The sequence below is a fragment of the Bacillus rossius genome, chromosome 1 (genome assembly GCF_032445375.1).
Source record: "Bacillus rossius redtenbacheri isolate Brsri chromosome 1, Brsri_v3, whole genome shotgun sequence".
Taxonomy (NCBI): Eukaryota; Metazoa; Arthropoda; class Insecta; order Phasmatodea; family Bacillidae; genus Bacillus; species Bacillus rossius.
Window position 1 is genome coordinate 312,295,843 of NC_086330.1, and position 26,953 is coordinate 312,322,795.

Consider the following 26,953-nt stretch of genomic DNA (forward strand, 5'->3'; position numbering starts at 1 on the left):
ACAAGTGATCAAGGCGCCCGTCTTCTCGAGAAAAAGACGAGAACAGTGCTTCAGAATCTTGCGAGGAACATACGAACTCATATGATTGCTCAATGTTATCAGCTTCTTGTCCTGATAGCCACCTGTTTTGAAGATCTAAACTGTACTTCAAACGCTGTTTCCTCACACCCGAATTTAAAGCCACAGACGTACATAAGCAGGAAATTCCCTTGGTAAGTTTGTACTTCAGGGGAATTTTGTCTTGAATCATTTTTACCATAACCTTTGGACAAGTCCTAACATCATTTTTCAGTAGCAGGACAGACTTTTCTGGTACTTTCTCTTTCTTGATGGTATGGCATACTGCATAACCCAACTTGATATTGTTAGCAGTCAATAGATTTTCCTGGTTATCTACATCCAATCGAGATACATTGCGTTTCTCCTTAAAGCAATTCAGTACCTCTGCTTTCACAAACTTTCCTGCCAAAGCTGATAAAATGTCTACCAGTGAATCATAGAGAAAAGGTGCAATGGGTGCTTCATTTTGGAACATTGTAAGAAACAATTCCAGCTCCAATGCCAAAGAGTGGAAGAATGTCAATTTTACTTCTAGAAGATTATCTTCAAGAGCACTTTTCATTACACTGAAAGAGACAGATGAAATAGAAACTTCACTAACAAATTTCTTCAGGTGGGGTAACTTTTTCATTGCATGCTCAGCAACTGCAGTATTCATCTGATTGCTCAAAATTTCTTGGGAAAATCTCTGATCCAGTTATTCTAATGTAATCTGCCCTCCTTGCAGGTAGGTGCTTAAACAAATAGTAACTGTGCCTCAAAAAACTAACTACGTCCCATTGCGTAGCAGAAATTCCACTTTTGAAAGCACCATGGACCGTATGAAGCCCACAGCTACCAATTTCTAGCAATGATGGCGAATCTTCACCAAAAGTGTCTGTAATATGTATTTTCAAAGCTAACAAAAATGCCCAGTTTACGTTGAGGGCGTTCATAAATACTTAAAATGAAATGCACCTGTCGGTATAATCTGAACGTGGGAAGCACATGCTGCAGCACGTCACGTCAGCAGGATAACAGACCAGCTTGAACCAGTTTGTATCACGTGATTTGACGCCACTTCCGAATCCGATGGTAAATAAAAGAAAATGGACGTGGGAACTGTTCGATATTTGCCATTCAAAAATAAAAATGGGCGGGGATACACTTGATGCTACGCCAATGCAAGCTGATAAATAAACAAAAAAAAAAGTATTGCCAACTACAACCTCCCAAACAAAAATTCCCTGATTTTTAAAAAAAATCCCTGATTTTTCCCTGATTACAATATTCCCTGATTTTTCTAGGTTTTCCAGGTTTTCCAGGGTCGGTAGACACCCTGATTTTGGTAAAGACAGGAACAGAAGTATGCCATCATAGATTAAACCATTTTTTGGCCATAATTTAGTTTGGTTAATTTTTGTCTTTGTTATAGCATAGTATAGCTAAATAGAATTCCTGAAGTTAAATTGTCTGGCTGCTCCACACGTTTTGCATGTGATCTCTGCTTTAACAAAGAAAAAATTTCAAATAACAAAACAAAATGTTATGGTACAAACACAATTGAAACAATATGGCATCTTTGAGTCCCTTCTGGCCATTCGTAAATTAAAGGCCAATTACAATATTCACAAACCATGCAAGCAAAACACATTGCATTAATTATAAACCAATGTACATTAAAACTGTAGAATATAAGGAACAAACTACATTTGAATTGTACGAATAAAATACATGTAAATGAATGCCAAAAATGTTAAACCAAAAAATTATATGTATTGTATTTTCGCTGTCATGATTTACATGTCAGCAACTACTGGCCTACCTATTCGAAGGCTTGAGGTTGATTTTAAATATTTAATAAATAAAGTTTTAGACTAAGCAAAGAGTGTATGCCTCTTTTCTGTTTTTTTTTCCTATTGTTTTTAATAAACAAATAATAACCCAGTTAACCTCATACATATTTGGTGTAGCGTTGAGATTTTTTTTTCTTTATAAGAACTGCAACCAGAACCACTAACCCAGTTTCTTGATGTAAAACCGAACAACCAATAAAAATCAGAAGCACACACCCCGTTATTTGTTATTTAACTTTCATCTTTGTTTATTGACTTAATTCTTTGAGGTATTAAATTGCAATTAATTAACTCTATTTGTATCTCCGTTTGTAATTTTAATTTATCATATCGTTATATATATATATATAGGGTCTATGACTTATTTTAATCAGCTGTTGTTACTCTTGGTACAAATAGTTGTTTGCAAGTTTCTCACCACTGTGTTTGTCTGTTGGTGTGGCTCAAGCGTGATCAAGAAGCCGATGGTGGAAGCACAAATGCCTCTGCTGTTTTTGTTTTTGCCTTCGGGGAATGACGAGAAACTTGTGATTTGGGAGCTGAACGATCAACATGTAAAGAAGGACTATAGGAATACGACTGCCTGACAGTGCTTTACAATGCCCAGTAGTCATCTTTCCCACACTTCACAAATTCTAGTACGCTGTGGGACAAGACCTGAGTAGCCAAACACCATGTCATCAAAACGACCTAAAGTTAGAAGAAAGGTGCAATTTTTGTGAGCCATATTAGTCTAACACCATTCTATAAAAAATAACTGGCTGAATTATTTTAGGCAAGATTTGAAGAATCTGTAAAAAAAAAAAAAGGTATACCTGACACCAATGAAAGAAAATACATTACAAAACAAGCTGTCGGTCATGCAAGTTTCTCCTACAGATCATGCATTACTTGCCGGAGAGGTATCGCGAGAGGCAAATTGTATGTACATGCTTGCAAGACACTCACTCAGAACTGTGTTGTGGCTGTTGAGGCCGCCGTAAATGACAGCTTTCTCCGGACACGTGAAGTTGAAGCTGTGCCACGATCGCCCAGGAGGAGTAGCCTCGCTCGGGTCCGTCAAGCTATACACGTCACACATGCTCACTCGTCACTGTTCACCACGCACTCAACTGCCACACTTGTGACCTAACACCAGACACTTGTGAACACTGGGGAACAAAACAAGTGAATGGCAGATTTAAATCATCCCAAAAGGCAAGCAAGAGCGAAGTACCCTCTTTTATCGCATAATCGTCGCACCTATATTTTTGGCCATCAAAATTGGGATAAAAAAAATTCTCGCGTAAACATCGCATGATGTTTTTGGTCCCGCTATTAGATGCCGAGCGCTTTGTGTAGGTATCTTTTCCGTATAAAACAATGTATTTTAAATTAGAAATCGAATATTTATTCGGACATTACCACTTACTTATTTAATTAACGGAAATACGAAGTTGTCTGACGTGTAAATGTTCTTTTAAAGATGTTTTTAAACATTATTTTCTTTATCTGATCATCTGCGTCGCCGCGGTGTACCGCTTGTAAACATATAGCCAGCGCTAGTTGGCAAAATTCATGTTTGGTTATGTTGCTTCCTGTATAGAGCGCACGCACGTAGTCGAATATCGATATCTCGCTGACTGCATGCAACGCGTGCTCTCTGTCGAGTGCCGAGTTAACTACATTTGATAGCCCGCATTCTTTCGCGGGAGTTACGCATTAGTTCACGTCACAGATTCAAGTCGCTTGCGTTCGTGTCACAGATTTTGTTTTTATATTTAAAGTTGAAAAAAGGTTTTTGTTTAATGAATTATTAATATAAATAGTTTGGCGTGTTCTTGTATACTCCACCTTTTTTTTAAAATAAATGTACTTTCCATGAATGGGTTTTGTTTTTACCTACTTTACCTAACAATTTTTTTCTCCACATAATTGTTGCACCCCTACTTTTCAAACTTGATTTTAGAATAAAATGTGCGACGATTATGCGAGAAAACACGGTAAATTAAAACATATATAATATACTAGCTGCAGTAACTGGCATTGCCTGGGCTGAACACAGGGTGACATATTGACATATTGTCTGCGAATAATGGATAGCGCTATATGACAGTGTGGTGGATAGAGAAATTACTGTTTGTATGCCTATGACCTATGATTTTCCTGTTTACCCATGGCAATCGGTTGAAGAGTTTAGAAGTTGAAGCTTTGCAGCGCCATCTAGTGGCGAGTTATAGCAAAATAGATAGCATGAAAAATCACGCAAAGGTGTCAACTTTCATGGCGATCGGTCAAACGGTGTCGGAGTTTATCAATGTCAAACATACGAACATCCTATTTTATATGTATAGATTACTATAACAAAAATAAATTATAATTATTATAATTATAATATTTCCCAAAACTGAAAAAGTCCAATGCATATCACTACAAAACAAGAACTAGAAGTGAATTTACTTGCTACTCCAGGTGAGCGTATCCAGATGAAGACAGTAGAGGTCGTTGACTCTAATCATGCCCAGGCGGCCACCGAACACATACACACAGCTGCCCGAGATGTCCGCTGCATGAGCTGCCCGAGGCCTCGGAGTGGGTCCTTTACTCTGCGGCCACTCCCACCTGTACCATCACATGCCATTACACTAGGAGCATTTTGTTACAAACAATAACACACAAAAGTGAGGGTGCTTCTTGTTGATTCTCTAGTCTAATATTTTCGCTCGTACTTAAGTAAAAGTAAACATATCACACATTATTATACGGTGAATTAAAATAAAACAGAAATTACACTGAAAAGCACGTTAATACACAACAAAGAACTGAAATGCAATTTAAATTATGAAACTAATTGGCATTTTCAATCATAACTTAACTCTAATGACAATTACCTAAACTTTGAAATATTAAATTCAATTAAAATTATTCATTTAGCATGATGTTTGTACCACAATTTAATATTTAAAAAAAGATTGGTAAAAGTTTACTATTTTTAACTGTTATTGGTTACTCATTTTTTACATTATGACCTTAGAACATTTTTTCAAACACAGAAAAACTTAACCAATTTTTTTTTTTTTTGTTCCAAGAAGTTAGACATGCTTAATACAAATCATTAATCATTATATAGAAAAAGTGAATCATGTATCAGTCAAAATGACACCATTTTGGAGAAATTAGTACCATAGAACATTTAAGTAACATATTTGATCTGTAATATATCTTTTTTAATAAACAGATTTCATGAAAATAAAAAATAATAACATTGAAAACCCTTGATTTAAAAATGAAATTGGTCTAGAAATAAAACCATAAAATCTTGTCTCTAATTATTATTAGGTACTGTATTTTAAGGCTCACTGAATTGAAGTTACACACTGATAAAAATTTTCTATGCTGATATATTTTTGGATGTTTAATGCCTAAAATAATATTTTATTTGCAGTACAAATTTGTAAACCACTGATTTAATGTATGGTTTATAATAAAGCAAAATAAAAATCAGAATAATTTCTAATAATTTACTGAGAAAAAAAAATCAAATGTCAAGTACAAGTCATTTGAGATAGTAAAGTAATAAGAAAGAAAAGATTAAGAACTGGAAACAGTAGAAAATAGCACAATCAATAGTCACAATCATGCCCAGTTAAGACAACAACTGTTCCTTGCACATATATACACACACTTGAAAAAATATCAGCTGAAGTCGCATGTAGTTGGGTGTAAATTTCGGTCTCTGACTTGAAATTTTTACGATAATTATCTAATAAAACAGTTGGAGTGATTTTAAATTTGTTATGAATTAAATTAATTCGAAAAATATGGAATAAGTTAAAGTAAAAGTTACAGAATACTTTTGTATACCGATAATAGTTATTAATTTTAAGAATTTTTTTAATGGTTGTGATGAAGAATTGTTTTTTTTTTTTTATATATCTTCTTGAGTAGTTTTGTTTGCTGTGTTCAGTATTCTTGTACTAACCAAGGTATCTCGATCTCGATCCGGCGCATTACGTCATGGCACCCTCGCTTGCTTGGGACGGCCTTTTGAGTAAGACAGGTATGTGCTTGGAACTGATATTTATCTTGTTCCTTGAAAGCGCTGTGCATGTTGGTATCACAAACATCAGTCAGTGGTACACAAAGGCCAATAACCATTATATGGCCGGGTTCGATCCCAGTCTGCCCAAGTCATACAAGGGCACACGATGTTGGACAAACTTCCATTTGGCGGCTTCGAGTGGGGGCAGAAATCTCAATACAGTCAGTGGAGAGTGTTGTGTGTTGTTAATGTATTTCATCATTTGCTGGCCAAGGTGTGCCATTGTCATCATTGTCTTGTGGGTAAGAGTGAGCCAAATTATGTTCTTTGTTGTTTTATGGACCAAGAGTACCTAGTATTTCTTCGTTGTGTTGACCTAGAGGGTCTAGTGTATTTGTGTTGTCGTCAATTGTAATTTTTCACTATGGAAGACAACTGCTAGGGATTTGTTGTTGTACATTTTTTGGTACAGGCATGGACTTAAATTACCACATTGTAACATGGCAGATGTGAATTCACTCAGCAGCGATAAACGTTGGGTAAACTTTTTATTTCTTAACATTGTTGTTCACCAAGTTTTTTATTATTGTAAACAAATTTTGAAGCAATTATGGCATAATAAGATGACTTAAATTTTAACAACCGAAAGTAAACATTGATTTTTTTATTTCAGGTGTAACAAGCTGGTATGATGATGTTTTCATTTCATTTTTCAATGAACAATGAATTATCTATGTTAATTGTTCAGTCAATACTTATGATAGAAATGAAATTCTGAAATGAAGTGATATGATGAAATGTTTCTTAATACTTTTGATGAGGTAACACTTCTGTCTTTTGAACTTTTCAATTAAATATGTTTTTTAAATTATTGTTAAGTATGAGTCATTCGAGATAGAGTGTAACAGGAAAAAATAGATTAAGACCCGGAAACAGTAGAAAACAGCAATCACCTACAGACCCAAACCTATCAGCCTTTACCAGCCTAGTCCTCGTTCAAACCTCTGCAGCGCTCACTGCCAACAATCACCAGATTTCCCTGAATGTATCTGTGTTGTCTGGGCCTCACGCAGGAAGCCACATGTGAATGTGCTTGTAACTGAAACAGGCACAAACTCTCAAGTTAACAGATCTGTACAGCCATTCACACCTGTTGCTGGTGATGTCGTACGCCACGAGCTGGTTGTTCCAGCCTCGCGGCCAGCCCGTAGTCAACGACGGTGGGTCCATGATGAAATCAAAAAGTGATACGTATGCCACAGTTGGAGTTGGTCCAAAACCACCGAAGAAATACAATCTGAAAAATAAGAAAACAAAAATCTAAGAAGCACAAATTTGCAAAAAAATATGCAAGTTGATTATGAACAAAACTGCAAGTTTTCAGAAAACCTCTTAGATAAAAATAGTTTTAACTCCTGTGTAATGAGCTGGATAATACAAATAAAGAGTTATTCAGTAATTAATTTAGGAAAAAATAGTTATAAAAATTGCAACAAATTTTACGTTCACAGTAGTAATGGAGTATTTATTCAAAACAAATTTTGAAAAACTGTTGTAAGTCTGAACACTTTACCAGAACTTCAATGACTAAAATTTTTATAGTAACTTGATAGTTTTTGTTTAACAGCTGCACAGCAACAAAACAAAGTAAAGCTTATTTTCATTAATTATGTAAAAAATTAAAACACAGCAGAGATAATAATCAAAGCACAGGTTTCATAAGCATGCATAATTTTCCTTAAAATTATTTATCGTAGAAATACCAGCCCTTATACTTATAAAAGAATATGTAATCTCTAATGATGTTACTGTTGTATTTGCTTGTGACAGAAACAATGTCAAAGACGGAAGGAGATAACATGCTCGAGAGAAAACTATTGGGAAAGGACTGCCTTGGCCTATAGAATAGTAAAGGAAAAAAAACTACATTATTTGAATGGAGATATTTCAGGAAACAAAGAAAAATTGGAATCAAGATGGCTGGTACGGAAACCGGACCTGTATCATCCATGACAGTCAATAACTGCCAATGACTACCTCGCTCTGTGTAATCCGGTTCAGTGCATCCTCTGTCATATGTTTAGGTTACACTGGCTTGGAACTAGTGACTGGTATTCATGCATCATAAAAAGTGAATTTTTTTAGAAAAAAAAAACAGCAGCGGGAATTCTAAATTTTTATAAACAAACAAGTTGCCACCAATTCAAACACTGCTTCTGTATTTGCACTGACAGTAACAGAACCACTAATGTGTGTATAGCAAGCCACAGTTATTAATGCACAGAAACATTCTGAGAGTTCATTCAGTTTATAGACTTGCACACAGTTATTCACTAGTAATAAATAGTGTTCAGGGCTAGATTTTAAGGAATATTTTAACCTGCCCAACGGACAGGTGTAATCGAAAATTTGCCTGTCCGCCATCCAATTTGCCTGTCCGCTGTTTTACCCAAATAAAAAAATTTTCAAAGTCGCTGAAAAAGTGAGAATAAAAGATTTTTGCTATATTTTGCACCTATTTTTATCACACACTTAACATCCTTATTTAATTATCATTTTCAGACGAGTCTCTGTCTGAGTCACTGCACAAATTACTTTGCTGATTCTCTCTTGAACATCTTCGATAAGGAGGCTGAAAGGGTTGCCGTTTTCTCTGAACATTATGATACCAGAGATTTATTGCTGGTGCTGGATCAAACTCACTTTCAGAAGGTGACTGTATTTGAACATGCATGAGGGCAGACAGTGTGTCATCATTTAGACAGTTTTGCCAGTCTGTCTTTATAGACTTCAGTCTTTACAGACTTGAGCAGCCCGTAACAAAAACTGATCCAGATGATTTTGAATGCGTTTCGCAGACTTTGCAAAACATTTGTTTTGTTTCTGTGTCGTAACGAAGCCAAAGAAACTCGGAACACCAAGACGTTAAAAAGTTACGGGACCGGGCGATTTTGTCATATTTAACATTATATTCTGACTTGTCCTAGTCCGTCTTTGTTTTCTTTTCTGGTGGTTTTGAAGCACCAGTAATGAATTTCCACATTGTGTAACGCAGTTAATTAAATACTTAAACAATTGCTGTGACAAGATAAACTGTAAAAGATTACCGTGTCCTCTGTAAACAAGTAATGTTTATTTTTTGATGCAACAGTTGACAGGCGAATTTTCAAGCAGTCGCAGTCACTGCGGCCACTGTCAGCTGTATCTGGAGTACGCCGTGAAATGTTAACCACGCGAAAACGCTTTTCTGTTAACAAACTATGTTAAAGTAGAGCAAGGAATTAGTAAAGTCGCGATTTATAAAGACAATAAATTTAAAAAATTATATCTTGAAAGTATACAACGGTAAATTACGTAATTGTTGGCTGCACTGGAACGAAATTAATATTAAAACATGGCAACAAAAACAAACATCATCGGTGTGAGACGTTTAGCATCTCTAGCATACGAATACGACTATGTTAGTGAATCATGACGTGAACGTAAGATTTTAAGAATTATGATTCAGAAGATTTCAGCACGGTTTGTACATAACCTACTTTTTTTCCCCGCGGTAAACAATAGCCAGAGTTGTCCGTCACAAAAGAGCAGCCATTATTGTTTATTTATAGATATTGTCAAATACGTTTTATTTGCGGTCGCGGTCGCATAAATGTTATTAATCACCTCTGCTGCATTAGTGCGTGCGAATAACCTCGGCGTCACAAGTTGCACCTGTCCACCGGACAGTTGCCTTTTTTATTTTGCCTGCCCGGACGAGATTTTGCCTGTCCCGGGCAGGCGGACAGGCGCTAAAATCGAGCCCTGATAGTGTTTGCTAGAGTCAATTTAAGTGTAGCTGATTTATAACAGAGTAAACAAAGTTCAAGTACAGCTAGGATACTACCTATCTTGAGTTAAACACAGAAGAGCCTCAGACAAGCTGTCGGCACTCGACTGGCTTCTCACTACTCGTAAACCACGCCACGACACGAGGGTAGCGACGCAGAGGCCGCGACAACGGAGGGAGCGCTCACTCACTTGTCTCCGTAGACCCACCCCACCAGCTTGTCGCACGGCGACGGACTCAGGCCCTCTGGGTGCAACAGGGTCCACATCATCGTCGGGATGTGAAGCCGATACAAGTCGTCGCTGTTGCCATCCAATGTTTCGTCCTCGTCATCGTTCTGGTATCCTGCACAAAAGCAACAACAAATAAATATTTTAGCACTGCCACATCATATTTAATTATTACAACTTTCTACATTTTTAACTGTGGCTGTTTTTTAAGTGACATACCAATGCTCAATGTCACAGTTTTACATGTAAAATACATTAATTATAAAATATAATACAAGAATATTTAAAAAGACTTAGGCATGAATAAAATCATTAAAGAGACTGTTAAACATGAACATATTACATACACGAAGCCGATTGCAATAATATGGCCGCCACACCACCTGGCATACATCAGAAGGACTCTGATTTGACATGAGGGCTAGGCTAGTGATGCCGCTGGGAGCAGTATTGCTTGTTTGGGCACTGATTACTAAATCGCAAATAGAAAGTTGACGATCCATAAAAGTAACCAACTGGGTCACAGTTGCATAATGAGTGGAGTGTTAAAAGGGCAGCAAAAAGCAAATACAATATTAAAATGTACAGTAATATTATTTTACTTACCAATATTCATTTTTAGATCCATGTTTATCCTTGCCATCGTCTTTAGATTTGTCAGAAAGTCGTGAAGAAAAAGCCGATTGTGTAGAAAATATTGTGTACAACGGTTCTGAGGAGGTACTCAATTCGACTGATGGCTCCAAATCCAGTGGAATTCAGGTAGGCCTAATAGTATCACTTAAGTTATTTATTTATTTTATTTTGTTCTGCTGAACATAATTAATCAATCTATTGTTCCTTTTATGTATAGACTGCCAGCATACCTACAGGAAGCGACCTTCCATGTGGCGAAAATAATAGTCAGAAGGACCAACAACAACTACTGGAACTTGTCATGGAGTTAGAAGTAGAACAATGCTCAGCTGCACAGCAACCATTGTATATATTTGATCTTCCTGATGATGATCCACTTCTTCAAGGATCTACAAACACTAGTCATGAGAAGAAAATTGATGACCAAGAGACAGAAAGAAATTGTGACATTCAACACAAAATTTTGTTGGAGGTGGATTTAGAACAACATGTAAATACTCTGCAGCCACTTCATGAGTTTGATGTTTCTTTATTCCACGAGTCAGGAAATGAAAAGCCTGCATTACAACAGAGTATAGAGTGTGATACACCCCAGGATGAAGATGTTGATGAACGTGTTGGCATTGAAGAGGAAAATGATGGTGTCGAGAAAAAAAAAGGAAGAAACAAAAAGGGAAGAAAACGGAAACATGCTCAGCAGAACAGAAGTGATTGTAAGAAAAAGCGGGACAGTAATGAAACCTACATAAATAGTAACGGAACAGAAGTAGCACCACGTGTATTTGAAGATTATGACTGTCAATGCACAAACAAATGTTCGTCAATAGTTGCTGTAACAAAAAGAAAACATTTGTTTAATGAATTTTATAGATTGGGGTCATACAACAATCAAACAACTTTCATAACATCTCTTGTCTCAGAAGCACCAAAAAAGAGACACTACAGAGGAAATACAGAAAAAGTACAGTTTTCTAGAATATATAACTTGGACGGTCAAAGAGTGTGCAGAGAAATGTTTTGCAAAACATTAGGTATCTCAACAAAACGTGTAAATACAGCACTGAAAAAACTACGGAATAACCAGTTGTTGGACAAAAGAGGTCAAGTTCAAGGTGGAAAAAATGAAGTCTGCGCTGAACGTGTGAAAGTAGTGATTGACCATATCAAGAAAGTGCCCAAATATACATCACACTATACAAGAGAAGAAAACAGTACATCTGAATTCTTACCATTGGGCATGACCATATATAAGATGTATGAACAATATAAAACAGAAACTCCAAATACTGTGAGCTACTCTAAGTACAAGGATGTGTTTTATAACAACTTCAATCTTAAGACAAAAATTCTGAAGAAGGATACATGCAACAAATGTGATTCTTTATGCTCTCAGATAAAGAATAAAAAGGACCAATGTCAGAAAGAAAGGCTCCAGGAGGAACACAAAACACATTTGTCATTAGCAAATATTGCCAGACAACAGATGAATGCAGATTTGCTTAGAGAAAAGAATGAAGAAAACATTGAATGCTGTACTTTTGACCTTGAAAAAACTTTACCATTGCCTCGCCTGCAAACAAATATTGTCTTTTACAAACGACAGCTGTGGGTGTACAATGCAGGAGTACACAGCGGCAAAACCGACGATGGCTTCTGCTATGTATGGAAGGAAAATGAAGCTGGAAGAGGTGCGCAAGAAGTGGGTTCTTGTCTATTAAGACATCTCAAAGAAAATTTGACAGACAACATAACTGAACTGATACTATGGTCGGACTCATGTGGTGGCCAAAACAGAAATATAAAACTGATATTGATGTTGAAATGTTTCTTAGGGTCTTCCGAAGCACTGAACTTGCGTGAAATCACTCTTAGATTTCTAGTATCTGGCCACAGTTTCCTACCGAATGACACAGATTTTTCCCACATTGAGCGATCATTGAAGCACCATCAAAGACTCTACAGCTGTTCAGACTACATTGACGTCATGAAAGCAGCTAAGAAGAAAAAACCACTAAAAGTAACAAAAATGGCAAGTAAAGATTTTGTTGGGACAGCAGCTGTTGAGAAACTCATTACTAACAGAAAAGTTTCTGTAACACATGACAAAGTGAATTGGTTGTTTGCAAGAGAAATAGTGATCAGAAGAGACGAACCATTTCTTTTCCATATGAAATATGAACTAGGTTCGGAAAGATAGTACGAGGTTGACATTTCTAAGAAAAGACCAGGAAGACCGATGGAATGTGGCTCTTCCCTAACATATGATCAGCTTGTTCCTTTGTGGGAAAACGGGAAAACCATAAATCCTGCAAAAATATGAGACCTGAAGAGCCTAATGCAACTTGTACCGCCATGCTATCAGGGGTTTTATAAACACCTGAGAGCATCTGCTACAGAAGAAGGTGAAGATGTCAATGGTTTAAATCAAGACCTTGACTTCGAAGTAGATGATGAATAAACACTTAATATGTTGTAGAGCTGGTTCGCAATACAAGTTCAGGATTTTGATGTACAAGGTATTTTTAATCTCACCAGCATTTTAAATTTGGTTTCTAAAATGCCCTAAAATATTTTTCATGTTTATGCTATAAAAGATTATAATAGTTTCTATTTTAAATGTCGTAATGACATTCTCATGTGTAGTGATGCTTATGACGGATAATGCGCAAAAGTGTAACACTGATATTGTTTTCGCATTATCAACATTATTGGTTGTAACACTAGTTTATAATGAATTATTGTCATACTATTTTTTTTAATGTATAGTGAAACTTAGAATATTAAAGTAATTCATGTAGAATGTTGTGCATTAGTAGTTTAAAGACAAAACATTAAAATTCCTTCGAGCCTGATAACAACAATATTGCATAAGAAAAATACAGAACACATGTTTCCTTTCTGCAAAATTCAGATGTTGTAAATACCTATTTCTGCAGAAAAGAACCAATCAACAAATTACACTATTTTTAACTGATAATGAAATTAAATGTGGTTATGTTGTATGAGATAAGATAGCCTGTTTTAATCTGCTTTGTTTGAAAACACTATAACATTGATCTATGTTATGTGTGAATTAAAGTAAACCTCGAACTTTGGGCCTGTTTTTCTCAGTTTGGTTTCATTGTTGATTGGTTCCTTTCTGCATAACACCATCCAATTGCAGCATGCATGTAAAAACTCAGAACATCTATGTTTCCCGATGACCCTATCATGCCACATTAACTAATGAGTCTTGCTCATTTGGTGAAAGCTGTGGATTTGATCCCAACCAATGGTACGAGTCAAATTTGAGAGCATAGAGTCAGAACAAATGTGTTTTTCATTTCACTATATGTATGGAAGTCTCATCGCTTTAAACCTCTGTACATAACCACACAAAATAAAAGCATACTGATCACTGTGCATGACAGCTAGTATGGAACATATTTTCAATTTTAACATTGACAGTTATACTCAAGGAAAATGCCTGTTCGAGGTGATCGAAATGAAACCCACCTCCAAAAACATACATGTCATCTCCATGCACCACGGCACAGGAACCAGAAGACTTTGGTGGTATATCACCATATGTTTGCACACGATCCCTGTAAAAAAATAACAGTTGTAAATATTTGAAGTTTAAATAGTGTGTTATAGTTAAGAAAAAAGGTAGTAAAATATATGATACACACCACATTTCTGTGAAGCAATTATACACGTACACCTCATCTGGCATATGATAAACACAATGGGGCACCACTTCATCCCCAACATAGTATTCCTGTAAAATAACCAGTAACAACACAATATTAATGCTCACATTTGGACAACAAGCCTGTTATAATGGTTGGTACACAATTACATTTTCTCTTAGAGCTTTATTGACTGTACGTAAGTCTTGACTCAGTACCTACATTATATGGTGTAAATTCTCATGGGAAGTTATGAATTGTAGGTATGTATGTATATTTTTTGGGCACTTGGAAAACAAGGAAAACAATTTACAATTGTAATTTTTTTTTCAAAGCATTATTAAGAAGCACAGATACTTAAGAAGTAGTTCTGGTTAAGTAAAATAGTTTAAGTTTATCATTCATAAATACAAAAAGTAATGAATGTTTATTGTTTTGTTTTTAAATGTTGCTGCGAGCAGTGGAGACAAGCTGACCTTGAGTCATAAGTCTAAGCTATAAAGCTGGAGACGCACATAATACAGGTATAACAGCTTCATTACGAACAATGGTTTGAAAGGTTCTTGCCAGTAAAAGAAATTGTTTCTTGATGATGAGAATATTCAAGAACCTTGTTTAGTACCTAACTTAAAATATTAAAATATTTTCTATTAAAATTAAAAAAAAAATTATTGCTTTGTGATGTCATAACATTTCTAGAGTATGCCAATGTAGCATAGTGACGTAAAATCATTAAAACCTTTCCTCTCCACAGTTCTTCTTCCATGTTTTCCACCTTTCCTACATAAGTTTTCCAGTTTTATTTGATATGTGGTCATAACCTTGTGTTATTAAGGACTCCAAATCAGGCACCTCTAAAGTTGTGTTATGCAGTCTTATAAACAATTTCACTTGGGCCCATACAATTTCAATTGGGTTAAGCTCGCAATGATATAGGGGCACGCAAAGTGGGTTACAATTCAACCTAGGTTTTTCGCCATTTCTTCAATTATGTATTATTTTTAATTAAGCCTTTCCCGTCGTACTATGTGTAGCAATTCCCGCTTAAACATACTGACATCATAATAAATGCTTTTCTCCATCAGCCACTGGTTATATCCCCCCACACACCAACATTGCATAGGAATCAGTTCACCCATCTTGATATGGTATGATGCATTATCTAAAACAATAACAGATCTCTCTGAAGTGTTTGGCCAAAGTTGTTTGGCAAACCATGTTTCATACCCATCTGCAGTCTTTTCATCATAAGCTCAGTTGTGTTCTTTTTGCACAAGATGTAAGGGCCGCATTTCGAACAAAACCGTCCTCATTACTTGCAGGTATGCTACCACCAAATTATGCCATCACGTTGTACCCCTTTCTCGGGGTACCGTTTTACAAGGAAATTAAAAGGAAGTTTATATTATAGTTTTCCTTTAGTATAGTTTATTTGAGTATTGGTGTTATCCGTACGGCGGTATTTTTGAAATATTGGTAACGTTTTTCAGCGCTAGTGTCGCCCGGGAGCACCTGGTAACAGTTAGTGAGAATATCAATAAATAATTGTGTTTATTAGTTATATTTATAATGTAGTTATATATTTGCATTTGTATAAAACTATTTTAATTATTAATGCGACATAGCAAAGTTGGACAAGTGGTGATCGGGGTAAAATGAAACAAATCACGAGCACAGCGCGCATGCGAGCGAGGGAGACAGACTTTTTCCCCTCCCTTTTTTGAAGGAGGGGAGGGGAGGCAGGCGATCAGCGGTTCTGGACGACGGGCCGGTGCGTGAGGTGGTCCGCGCAAGCGGCCTCGCAAAAAAATGACTTTTGCGAGTGTGGGGCCGGCTTGGGCAACAAAATAACTCGTTGGTATCTGTGTGCAAGAGTAGCTGTAAAGCTCGTCAAGAAGATGGTCGCGGTACTATCGCGGCGGAACGAGGCTCCTTCCGGCTAGTATAGCCGTCAGCACCGACTGGCTTGAGGACCAGTGGGGTTTAGCGAGGATTCGCTAATCCAACGGAGACGACGAGCCGATACGTGAGTGACTTCCCTTGTGATTCCCCTTGTGCAACGGGGTTATGCTGCAAGAGATTGGTGGCAGAAATAATTACGTCAAGCCTGAGAGTGTTATTTTACGTCGGAGGTCTGTTTTTCCCCAGCTACATTTAACAACTTTATGATATGGACACGTGAAGTAAATAATTGAAACTTATGAAGAAATTCAAATGGTAGAGACTCGCGTCGAACGTTTTAAGGGTACCCATCCCCCGAACACTTGAGCACGTCGCGTAACAAGGAAGGTGTTAACTAGCTTGAACTTGGTTTATCAGAGATTTTAAATCACTATAAGGTGTCTATTGTAACTGATGTTAAGTTTAGGGTATTTTTATATTTCCTTATCATGTGCTGGGTATGAATATATATATATATATATAGTTTATAGCATCGGGCCCGATTTAGTTAATATGTACCGGCGAATGCTTATATTCTTTTAATGCTTGTAATAGTTTGATTTCAGAGGTTCAGATTAATTTATAATGTTTTGTCGTACTTGCCGCAAAAGTTGTGCTTTCTCAAGCAAATTCCTTTCTTTCGCTGTTTAATTTAAGCCCTGATTTTTTTTATACCCGTGTTGAATGCCGAGAGGTTTGGTGAACTGTGTGCCGTAACCTATTTTTCTGATATGTCGGATGGCGATACTCTATACCAGGTAATTCCCGGCAGTTGTTCGCGGTTTGCGACGCTCCCTTGGGGCTTACGGGGGCGTCAACGTTATAAAAATGCTAACTTGTTTCTCCTTCTTAAATGTTCAAATCCAATGTTGTAAATAAATCCATGCAGGGTGGTACAAGAGAAATTTGGCAGTGACTTAACTCTATTCACTTTTGCTAGATTAACATTTTTGAAGTGGGAGGAATATTAGTAAAAAGAAAAAAAATGTAAACAATCCACTGTAACCCACTCTGTAAAATACCATCATAAGTTGGTTTACGGGAACTTTTCTGTTTGCCACTGTATTTCCGGCCTAAAAGCATAAATTGTTCGTTCGGAACAGCCGGTTCCTTTGGTAGCTTCCTTAATTACATTTTGCATTCTCATATTTTTTTGAAATATACTTAAATACTTTCAACACAATCTTGTACTCCCTCCCTCATAGCCTACTAATGTAATTTCTCTTCTGTGTTCTGACGTGTGTATGTGCCGTGTGCGTGTAAATGAATATTTCTTCATCATACATATGCATTCCTATATCATTCATCTGATTACAATGAAACTTTGGTGAGTTGTGCGCATGCCAGATAAAGTTTCTGAATTAGTACACCCATTTTACAATAAGAGGCGTGTATTTCCATGCACCAATGCAGCCTCAGAATGGACTACAGTGAATATTAGGTTAGCAGATTCTGTGATGTATTCTCCATGAATAAGAACATAAAAAAAAATTGCCACGGATGCATTGATGCATATGTATTATAATGTAACCTATAAACAGTGATTTCACAGAAACCAATTAGAATATAAAGGTGCAGTTTTCAAGGTAAACATAACTGCTTTTCTAGTTTATAAAAGAAACAGTGCTTACTGGATTTTATTATTAATTTCTGGAAAAGCCGTAACACAAGAAAATTAAAAAAAAAAATATTGTATTATTTTCACGGAGCCGTTAGTCTTACATATACCCAGTTATCGAAAAGAATACTTAACTCAGTTCATACTAAAACGTTTAAATTACCTTTAATCCAAAACAGTATACCTAATGCATAGCAAATTTTCACAATTACGAAAACACTGATATTAGTAAACAAAGACCTATAAAAATTGCAACACTCACCATATACCCTCCCCACAGTATTAGAAAGTCATTGTAATAAACCATTGTGTGTCCACTTCTTCGGTGAATACGGTCGTGAATGTTGTTAAGCGCTGCATCATCATTTACGACAGATACGCTCATTTTAAAGTTACACAGTTTCTCCTTCGTTTACTAACTGTGATCATGTAGATTTAGTAGCCTGCACTACATTTGATTAGCTACTATTTTAATGCATAGTATATATGTTTAAATTATAATGCCTAAAACCAACTAACAAGGTCCGAAAATAAACGAGAGCTAAAATTTCAACCCCTACATTGGGTTACCGTTTTGTTAGTAAACACAAAATCCGGGACGTCATAGATGAAATAAAAACATAGTGTTATTATCAGTGATTGCTACTACTGACACAGGCATATAGATAGGTTTGAAAACTTCTTATTCTTTGCCTTGGCATGTCGCGGCGGCCTACAAACTAACGATGCTAGTATTACAAGAACCCATCATTAACATAGTGTTAAATGAAAGTTTTATATAAAATATGATATTATTGCTAATTCCATCTCAATTTTTGAAATATTTTCCCGAATACTATTTTCTGATATATTATATTTTAGTTAAGTTGAACTTAGGGCCGAATTCAGAGAGCTCTTTCGACGGTCATCCACACACCGAAAGGCTTTTCCATTGAAGCTGCTCGGCAGAGACGTTTTTCAGTGGTTGGTTGACTGCTGGATAAGGAGAGCCAACCACTTGAAAGTGAATGTGGTCTGAAGCTCATTCGAATGCCTGTTCAGTTGAAAATCGGTGGAGCAGTTGATGGTTTTAATATATAATTCCCACATAAAAACGTGTTCATGTATGTTTGTAATTGTTTAAAACATTTTTGTCATATGGCAGATATGTAAAATATGTTTTGGAATTAAATATGCGTTTTCAAAGAAATCGTTTCGCCCGCAAAGTGTGCATCAGACAAGTGTTTTGTAGCGATGGCAGAAGATTTTGATGAATTTCCAAATCACATTGACGAGGTTTTTGAATTTTTTGATGATCTTAAAAATGAAAATCCGCGAAGGTATATAATAAATTTAGCAGACTCGTTTGATTTTTGTCGGGATCAAGAGTTCGAAACACAATTTTTTTTCTCTGTAAGAAACTGCATCTGTTTTTTTTGTTTTGTTTTCGATTACGGTTTTGTGCTTTCTCACGAGATCAAAAATAATCGCTTTTTCATCTGGAGAAAACACTTGACTTGTCCCGGGCTTCTGAGAGGGGCACAGGGAGGAGCGGGAGCGGTCCCCGAGCAGGGGTCGCTGCCCAAGAGCAGGGAGTGGTAGGAGCGGTCCCCCAGAGAGGTGGCTGCCTACCAGAGGAGGAGGGAAGGAGGAGGAGCGGTCCTGCAGAGAGGTCGCTGCCTACCAGAGAAGGAAGGAAGGAGGAGGAGCGGTCCTGCAGAGAGGTCGCTGCCTACCAGAGGAAGGAAGGGGGAGGAGCGGTCCTCCAGAGAGGTCGCTGCCTAAAACAATACTGCTCAAGTATTCAGTCACTTTTATTGGCCCAGAAATACTGGGAAGAGCTTTCTGCCTGGCTTAGCTCAGCCAGGGTAAATATACAAAATATGTACATATTCAGTAGGGAGGGCACATCTGTACCCTTCCTGTGCATACATATTCGACTTACAAAACTCTTTACATTCACTTGTATCATTAACAGTTTCTTGTCACAACACCATATATTTACATATTTGCCCTGAGTTAGACGGGGCAGGTAGACAAAGTCACCTTACTTTACATTCCCCTTTGTCTGCCATCTAGGGGCGGGTGGCGAACTAAATGTCCTGCCCATAGAGTGTGTAGGAGGGGTGGCGCACTTGGGGCTTGTGCTATCATACCAGCCGAGGCCAAAATGGTGGACATGACAATTCGCCCCCCTCCCTCTGTGGCCTTGGCTGGGATCGTTGCACATGCCAGGAGTCAGCACGCTGGGCTTCAGTCCCAGGGCTGGCTCCTCTACACTGGCCACTACACTTCGCGGAGGTTAGTCGGTAGCGGGCTGGGCTGCCCAGCCGTTCCCATGGTCGTAGGGTCCTGGAGGTAGTTGTCCTGGTGGAGAGGGGCTAGTAGGTTCCTGGGGTTCGGGGTTTTTGGACAGATCTGTTTTCCGTCTCCATGGCTGCAGGTGAATCCTGTTCTGGGGAAACCATATTCCTCGGTCTGGAAAAGGCTCTTTCTTCCAGTGGCATCTTGCCTTTGAGAGGGTGCCGCTCAGCGGCTGTCTACATGACTGCATGGTCGATTTCCCCTTTGGGGTTCCTCCTTTCTGGCACCACTGAAAACCACTGCCCGAGTTATTTTGGCTTAGCTTGGTTGTGGCAGAGCGAAGGGAAGGAATTTCTTGAGGTCTCTGGTCCCCTTGCGTCAACACAACCATAGGTTGGTCTCTGTGTTGTTCAGTGCAGATTCCAGGATTAGGGTTAACACCACTTTGATTAGGGGCATTCAGGTCACCCATTCCTTTGGTGCCCCAGTCAAGAGTCCGGCGGGACGTTCGTCCAAAGTGTATAGTTTGATCTTCAAAGTCCAATATCGCCTGCTGCTGCGTGAGCCAATCTTGGCCCAGCACAAGTTCTTCTCGAAGGTCCTTTGCGACTAGACATGGGATCTCCATCTCCACATCGGCTATGCAGCATTGTACCACAGCATTGCCCAGTAAGGTCATGGTGGATCCCTGGGTGGCAAGCTGTGCCATTTGGGGTTGGGAATTAATAGGGGTCCCTATTATCTGCACAACACTCTCGCGCACATAATTAGTGGTGGCGGCTGAGTCGATAAGAGCCTGAATGGGCTGTGAGTCCAGTTGCACCTTGACTCTTGGCAGTTCTTGTTGTGGGTGGTGCTGTACGCACATAAGGCTCGGGGTCGGTCTACCTTCGAGCCGAGCTTGGGAGTTGAGGTCTTCTACCTTCGGTGTAGGGGTAGGGCTCGTTGGCACCACTCTTTCCCTCCAGGGGTCTACTGTGTTGAGGCTGTTCCTTTCAGACTGTTTGCAGCGGAGCACTGGGCAGTCTTGGTGAAAGTGTTGTTCAGGGCAGTGCCAACACTTCGGCAACCTTTTGTTGGGGGTAGCATATTCTTGTACCAGGGTTGGTGGTGAACAAGGTTTACTTGTTACAGTGCCCCTAGTTTCGAGACAGTCTCGCTGCACGGCAGTGGCTCAAACCATAAGTTCGGATAAATTCTCGGGAGGCGGATGCCGTAGAAATGGCCGTAGGTTGGGCCGCACCAGCTCCAACAAGGTAGGAAGAAATTCATTTGGGTCTCTCCCTGGGTGTAGCCTCTTATAAAGTTTCCTTTTCTGTAGTAAGAAACTTTCGACATCCTCTCCTTCCTTTTGTTTGGTACCATATAATTGGGCAGTAAGCTTTGCCAGTCTTGATTGGTTTCCAAAATGGTTCAGGAAGCCCCCTGTGAACTCTTCCCAGGTGTCATACAGCCCTTCATGGTTATTCCACCATCTAGAGGCTTCCCCAAGTAGTAATGGACCTATCTGGTCCACCCATTCGGTGGGGTGGATTGCATGTGCCCGTAGGGCTTGCTCCCATTGGAGGACAGATTGCACAGGGTCCTCATGATCCTGCCCTCTAAAGGGCCGAGGTACACTTGCAGATCCTGTACTTGAAGGTAAAGTGGGATTCACTCTACACTGGGCGCAGGTAAACGACATCCCAGCAAGGTCCAGTGGTGTATCTTCCCAGCCTAGACAGGCGAGATGGTAGTCGCGATGGCAGGCCTGGCAGGTGACGAGGACTAGGGCTGTCTCCGGGCAGTTTGGCGCGAAGCAGCGCCGGGGAGCTGGAACTGTTGGCTTCTTCTCTACCAGAAGTTGTCTGCAGGGCTGGCACATGTGGATATATGCCTGTTCACTGACTTGTTCCACGATACCAAGGCATTGTAGGTGAAACTGGGCATTGCAGCATACACAGGGAATGCTGGGTCCATCCGGTGCACTGCAGCGAGGTGCGGCACAGGCTCCAGAAGACATCCTTCAGTTGGGTTGGGCGCCACCAGGTGTTTTCTGCACTCCTGGAAGTGAATGTGGCTCCGGCTGTGCTGATAGCTCTCGTAGAGGCAGGGCGTGGTCCTCAGGTTATCCAAGCTGACTGGCCCCACGTTGGGCGCCAAATTGACTTGTCCCGGGCTTCTGAGAGGGGCACAGGGAGGAGCGGGAGCGGTCCCCGAGCAGGGGTCGCTGCCCAAGAGCAGGGAGTGGTAGGAGCGGTCCCCCAGAGAGGTCGCTGCCTACCAGAGGAGGAGGGAAGGAGGAGGAGCGGTCCTGCAGAGAGGTCGCTGCCTACCAGAGAAGGAAGGAAGGAGGAGGAGTGGTCCTGCAGAGAGGTCGCTGCCTAAAACAATACTGCTCAAGTATTCAGTCACTTTTATTGGCCCAGAAATACTGGGAAGAGCTTTCTGCCTGGCTTAGCTCAGCCAGGGTAAATATACAAAATATGTACATATTCAGTAGGGAGGGCACATCTGTACCCTTCCTGTGCATACATATTCGACTTACAAAACTCTTTACATTCACTTGTATCATTAACAGTTTCTTGTCACAACACCATATATTTACATATTTGCCCTGAGTTAGACGGGGCAGGTAGACAAAGTCACCTTACTTTACATTCCCTTTTGTCTGCCATCTAGGGGCGGGTGGCGAACTAAATGTCCTGCCCATAGAGTGTGTAGGAGGGGTGGCGCACTTGGGGCTTGTGCTATCATACCAGCCGAGGCCAAAATGGTGGACATGACACACTATAATTTTAGGCAACGTATCCATTTTAAGAAAATTTCTCAACCTCGTGTAGAGTTACCAGACGTCTGGCAAAAGGAGGACATGTCCTCCTTTTTATGTATTTTTTTGCGTCCGGCCGGATTTTCCTTAATGCTCCAAAATTTTCGGCTTTTTTTTTATAAAGTGAGATAATTCCTGCAGTTACACTCTGGGCAAAGCGCGCGCTGTCCGCAGAGTCATCCCACTAGTAAGTAGTACTATGACAGCTTGACAGGTAGCAGCACATGCAGAAGCACGTGTTTTTAATATGCTGTATATGCGTAGTTTGTTTGATTCTTTATACTGAAACTGTATTAAATGCCAAATATTGTAAAATATCGTACTCCATTGTAATTAATTCATGGCTTTTTTTAAAAAATATATATATTGTCCTCCTTTTGCGAGATGAATGTCGTCCTTTTTTATTATCAGTGTCTGGTAACCCTAACCTCGTGTCCAATCCAAACAAAATATTATTTTCAGCGGGAGAGCAAACAAAAGACAATCGAAATGAAATAGGGCGCTTTTCCACACACACTCCAAGTACTTGATCTAAGAAAATTTTTGTGCCATGTTGCCAGATCTTCACTGAAAGTGGATGGGAACAAGCTTTCAGCTGGCAGTCATTCGAAAGGCGTTTTTGAAGTATGAGAGGTGGAGAGTCTGCCAGATGAATGAGAGTTGGATGCGCTTTCGAAGGTCAACTCTGAATTCGGGCCTTAGACTTCCTTCCCTGCATTGTGTCAAGCCACTTTAAGCACTGACTGTCTGTGTGCAATGTGAATGATCTCCCCTCTAGATGGTGCCGGTAGCGGCCTACCGCCCACACCACGGCCAAGCACTCTTGTTCATTCACGTCATACCTGCGTGCTGCTGGGCCGAACTTCGCGCTCGCGTACTCAATGACCCGTCGCTCACCATCGGGTCCCAGCTGATATAGGATGGCCCCCATACCGACCTGACTTGCGTCCGTCTGCAAGTACAGGGGCTCGTCCGGCCGCAAACGTGCCAGGGTATGACTCTCCCTGAACAGGCGCTTGACCGTGTTCAGGGCGTGGTCGGCCTCCGCCGTCCAGCGATACTTAGTCTTGGGCGATAAAAAGTCTGTCATAGGGGCTGTGACTGAGGCAAAATCCGGAATGAAAGTCCTTAACCAGTTAAGCAGACCTAGCAGCCGCTGCAGCTGCTTTCTCGTTCGGGGGGCTTGTTTCGCGGCGATCAGGTCAAGATGCTCTGGGAGAGGCCTGCACCCCTCCGCGTTGACCAGGTGTCCCAAAAACTGAAGCTCCCTCGCCCCCAGACGGCACTTGTGCGGTGCGAAGGTCAGCCCATCCCTCGCCAGCCGCTCGAGGACCATGGCCAAGTGACGTGCATGGTCCTCCCACGTTCGTGACCAGATGATCACGTCGTCCAGGTAGGCCGTGACAAACTTGCCAACGAACCCATCCAGGACGCGGACCATCATGGCCTGGAACATCACGGGGGCATCCATCAGCCCGAACGGCATGACGCAGAACTGGAACCTGCGGCCGTCGGGAGCAGTGAAGGCTGTCTTTGGGCGGTCTGCTGGGCGGAGAGGCACCCTCCAATATCCCGACTTCAAATCGAGGGATGAAAAGATGGTGGCATCGCCAAGACCCGCCAGAGCGTCTGTGATATTTATTAACGGAGGTGGGGCCAGAATGGTGACAGAATTTATGGCTTTAAAATTAACACAAAACCTCAATGTCCCATCCTTTTTCCGTGCCATGACGACCCGGCTGTTATAGGGCCCCTCGCTAGGCTCGATAATGCCATTCTGGAGCATTTCATCAATCTGCTCCTGAATGACCTGTCGTTCCTTGGTTCCAAAGCCGTGAGGTTTGACAAAAATCGGGGTGTGTGGTTTGGTTGGAATACTATGTTCCGCTACCGTGGTCCGCCTCAGCAAATCAGTGGTGGCGAATACCCCCGGCTGCTGGGCTAGCACATCCTCGAACAGCTCCTGGTACTCCTGTGGAACTTCATTGCGGATTTCCGCGAGTCTGATAGGTGTGTGGGGAACTGGGGTTTGTGGGCGGCCGACGCAGTACACCATTCTGCGGCCCTGCCTTCCCACATGTAGCTTACCCTCACTGACGTTGATGCTCGCCTCCTCCTGGATCAGCCACGGGAGGCCTAAGATCAGGTCCTCCCGTAAGTTCCGCATCACTAGACAGGTGATCCGACTGCACTGGTTACGTATCTCGATGTTTACCTGGGCGCGCCCAGACGTGGGCGCGCTGGCTCCCTCCGTTGTTAGCAGGACTTCCTCCCGCTCCGGCTGACAGCTCCCCTCCTCCACCAGGTGAGCCACGACGTAGGAATGGGTAGCCGCCGGGTCCACCAAGGCGTGGATGGGTCGCCCATTCAGGCGGACAGGCACCCGCAGAAGTGCAGCCCCGTCGCTGCCCAGCCTGCCCAGGCTGGCTGGCTCTGCCTCACGCACCGCTGGCGCTGCTGCCGCCCCTGATAGGGCCTGGACGTCGCCAGGTGACGCGGCGTGGGGGGCAGTGGCCCTTGCTGCGTTGCTGCTGCTGCGCGGGGTGTCTGCCACAGCCATCCGCGCCAAGTTGGTTGGCGGGGACAGTGGTGCTGTCGGTAGTGTCTTGGCCAGTGGTACTGTTGTCCGCACGCCGCTCCTCGTCGGGGACCTGGGGCATATTAGGGGCGGGTCGCCCAGGCCCCGGTCACATCCGGTCGGCGCCGTGTTGTCTCTCTGTTGATCCGCCGGGCGGGAGTCCCAGGGACAGTCACTGCCCCCTACTGGGAGTTTCCCGGACTGTGTCCCTCCTGCTCCATCTTGGCCCACACGGCTGCACGAGTGGGGCACTCCCCATGCCAATGGTATTCTGTGCTGCGGCAGTACTGGCAGCGAGGTGGTCGGCCTCCTCGTTGTTCCCTGTTCGCCCGTGGTTCGTCCCCCCTGGCTGCTGTCCCTGGTCTAGGTGCCGTCGGCGTCCTCGCACCGCGGCTGCTGGTCGGTGTCTGGTACGGGACTACTGCCAAAGCGTCCTCCGGTGTTACTACAGTCGCCGCTCGTGGTTCGCGGTGGGTCCTCTGATGTCCACTTCCGAGTCTACTCGCCTGTACATCTGCTTCCACCTCACGCGCCCTTTCCACGAATTCCGACAAGTCCAGTTCCGTGGCACCTCGCATAAATGGCCTCAAGTCCGCCAATAAGAGTTCACAAATCACTGGCATAATTACACTAGTAGAGCCCTCTGGATCCAGGTGGCGGTACAGGCGCACCTTCTTATGAATGAAAGCTTCGACGCCCTCGCCCTCAGCCTGCCTCTCACTGTACAACATCTGTTGACAACTGACTCGTGCTGACTGCCCGTCAAAACGTCTCTCAAGCAATTTTACGAACTCCTCCCACTCTACCACATAGCTTCCCGTGTCCGTCCACCACGTCCACGCCCCGCCTCGTAGCTGTCCACACACTTTGTCAACCCAGTTGTCGTTTGACACGTGTCGCAGCCTGGCTTTGCACACCCTGACGAATGGCCTAGGATTCTCATGTGGTTCTCCGGCAAACTCTGGTAACAATGTCGAGTCCGGTACAAGGCGCATGGCAACTGGCAGTTGTCCGTAGTTGTCCCCACACATCACACTGTCCCTGGCGCTGCCCGCGAACTGTCCGTCACTTGCCTCTGGAGCCTCCCCCTTCACCGCCGTGCCCCATGGACACCGACATGTCTCCTCTGTCTCCCCTCTCATGTCACTCGTCACTGGATATGTTAAGTCACACCACGCACACGTGTTTCCCGTGTTCCCTGCCGCCGATAACATGTTCTCCTTTTCGCGGTTGTTATCTCCGCGTTCCAGGCTCGCCTGACACTTTCCCTCCCGGCTGAAGTTACGCGGTATCTCCGCCGCCTTATCGCTCAACCGATCCCGGCGTGAGACGCGCCATAATACAAGCGGACTCATTATCTTGCGCTCCGCGCCGGTCTGTTGCGCCGCTCCGTCGCGCCGACTTCCTCTGCACCTGCGCGCCTTCCTTCCCGTCCCGTGGCA

General features: G+C 41.5%; 2 protein-coding genes across 4 annotated transcripts in view; both read right to left on the reverse strand.

Moving 5' to 3' along the window:
• LOC134527912 (kelch domain-containing protein 1-like) overlaps positions 1-18,446 on the reverse strand; it is a 52,201-nt gene extending 33,755 nt beyond the window's left edge. For 2 of the 3 annotated variants that reach the window (XM_063360943.1, XM_063360944.1), the window contains exons 1-7: positions 18,104-18,446; positions 14,283-14,371; positions 14,107-14,195; positions 9,937-10,090; positions 7,067-7,213; positions 4,335-4,496; positions 2,844-2,959 (exon numbers count right to left, since the gene is read on the reverse strand). In XM_063360943.1, the coding sequence (XP_063217013.1) occupies positions 2,844-2,959; positions 4,335-4,496; positions 7,067-7,213; positions 9,937-10,090; positions 14,107-14,195; positions 14,283-14,371; positions 18,104-18,226 (880 nt within the window). In that variant the 5' untranslated portion in view covers positions 18,227-18,446. The remainder of the gene's footprint in view (positions 1-2,843; positions 2,960-4,334; positions 4,497-7,066; positions 7,214-9,936; positions 10,091-14,106; positions 14,196-14,282; positions 14,372-18,103) is intronic. The other variant, XR_010074313.1, reaches the window with a different exon arrangement.
• A 5,166-nt stretch (positions 18,447-23,612) lies between these two features.
• Positions 23,613-26,653, reverse strand: LOC134527946 (uncharacterized). Its single transcript, XM_063361036.1, has 5 exons — positions 25,698-26,653; positions 24,423-25,584; positions 24,080-24,257; positions 23,733-24,034; positions 23,613-23,645 (listed from the first exon to the last, which is right to left on the reverse strand). Exons 1-5 carry the CDS (start codon positions 26,651-26,653, stop codon positions 23,613-23,615), a joined length of 2,631 nt encoding a protein of 876 aa, XP_063217106.1.
• Positions 26,654-26,953: the final 300 nt, after the last annotated feature.

Coding starts and splice junctions, on each gene's coding strand:
- LOC134527946 (XM_063361036.1), bottom strand. CDS start 26,653: ATGAGAGGGGAGACAGAGGAGACATGTCGGTGTCCATGGGGCACGGCG. Junction 25,585..25,697: donor CACAGTCCGGGAAACTCCCA/GTAGGGGGCAGT, acceptor AATATGCCCCAG/GTCCCCGACGAGGAGCGGCG. Junction 23,646..23,732: donor GCTTGGCCGTGGTGTGGGCG/GTAGGCCGCTAC, acceptor GACACAATGCAG/GGAAGGAAGTCTAAGGCCCG.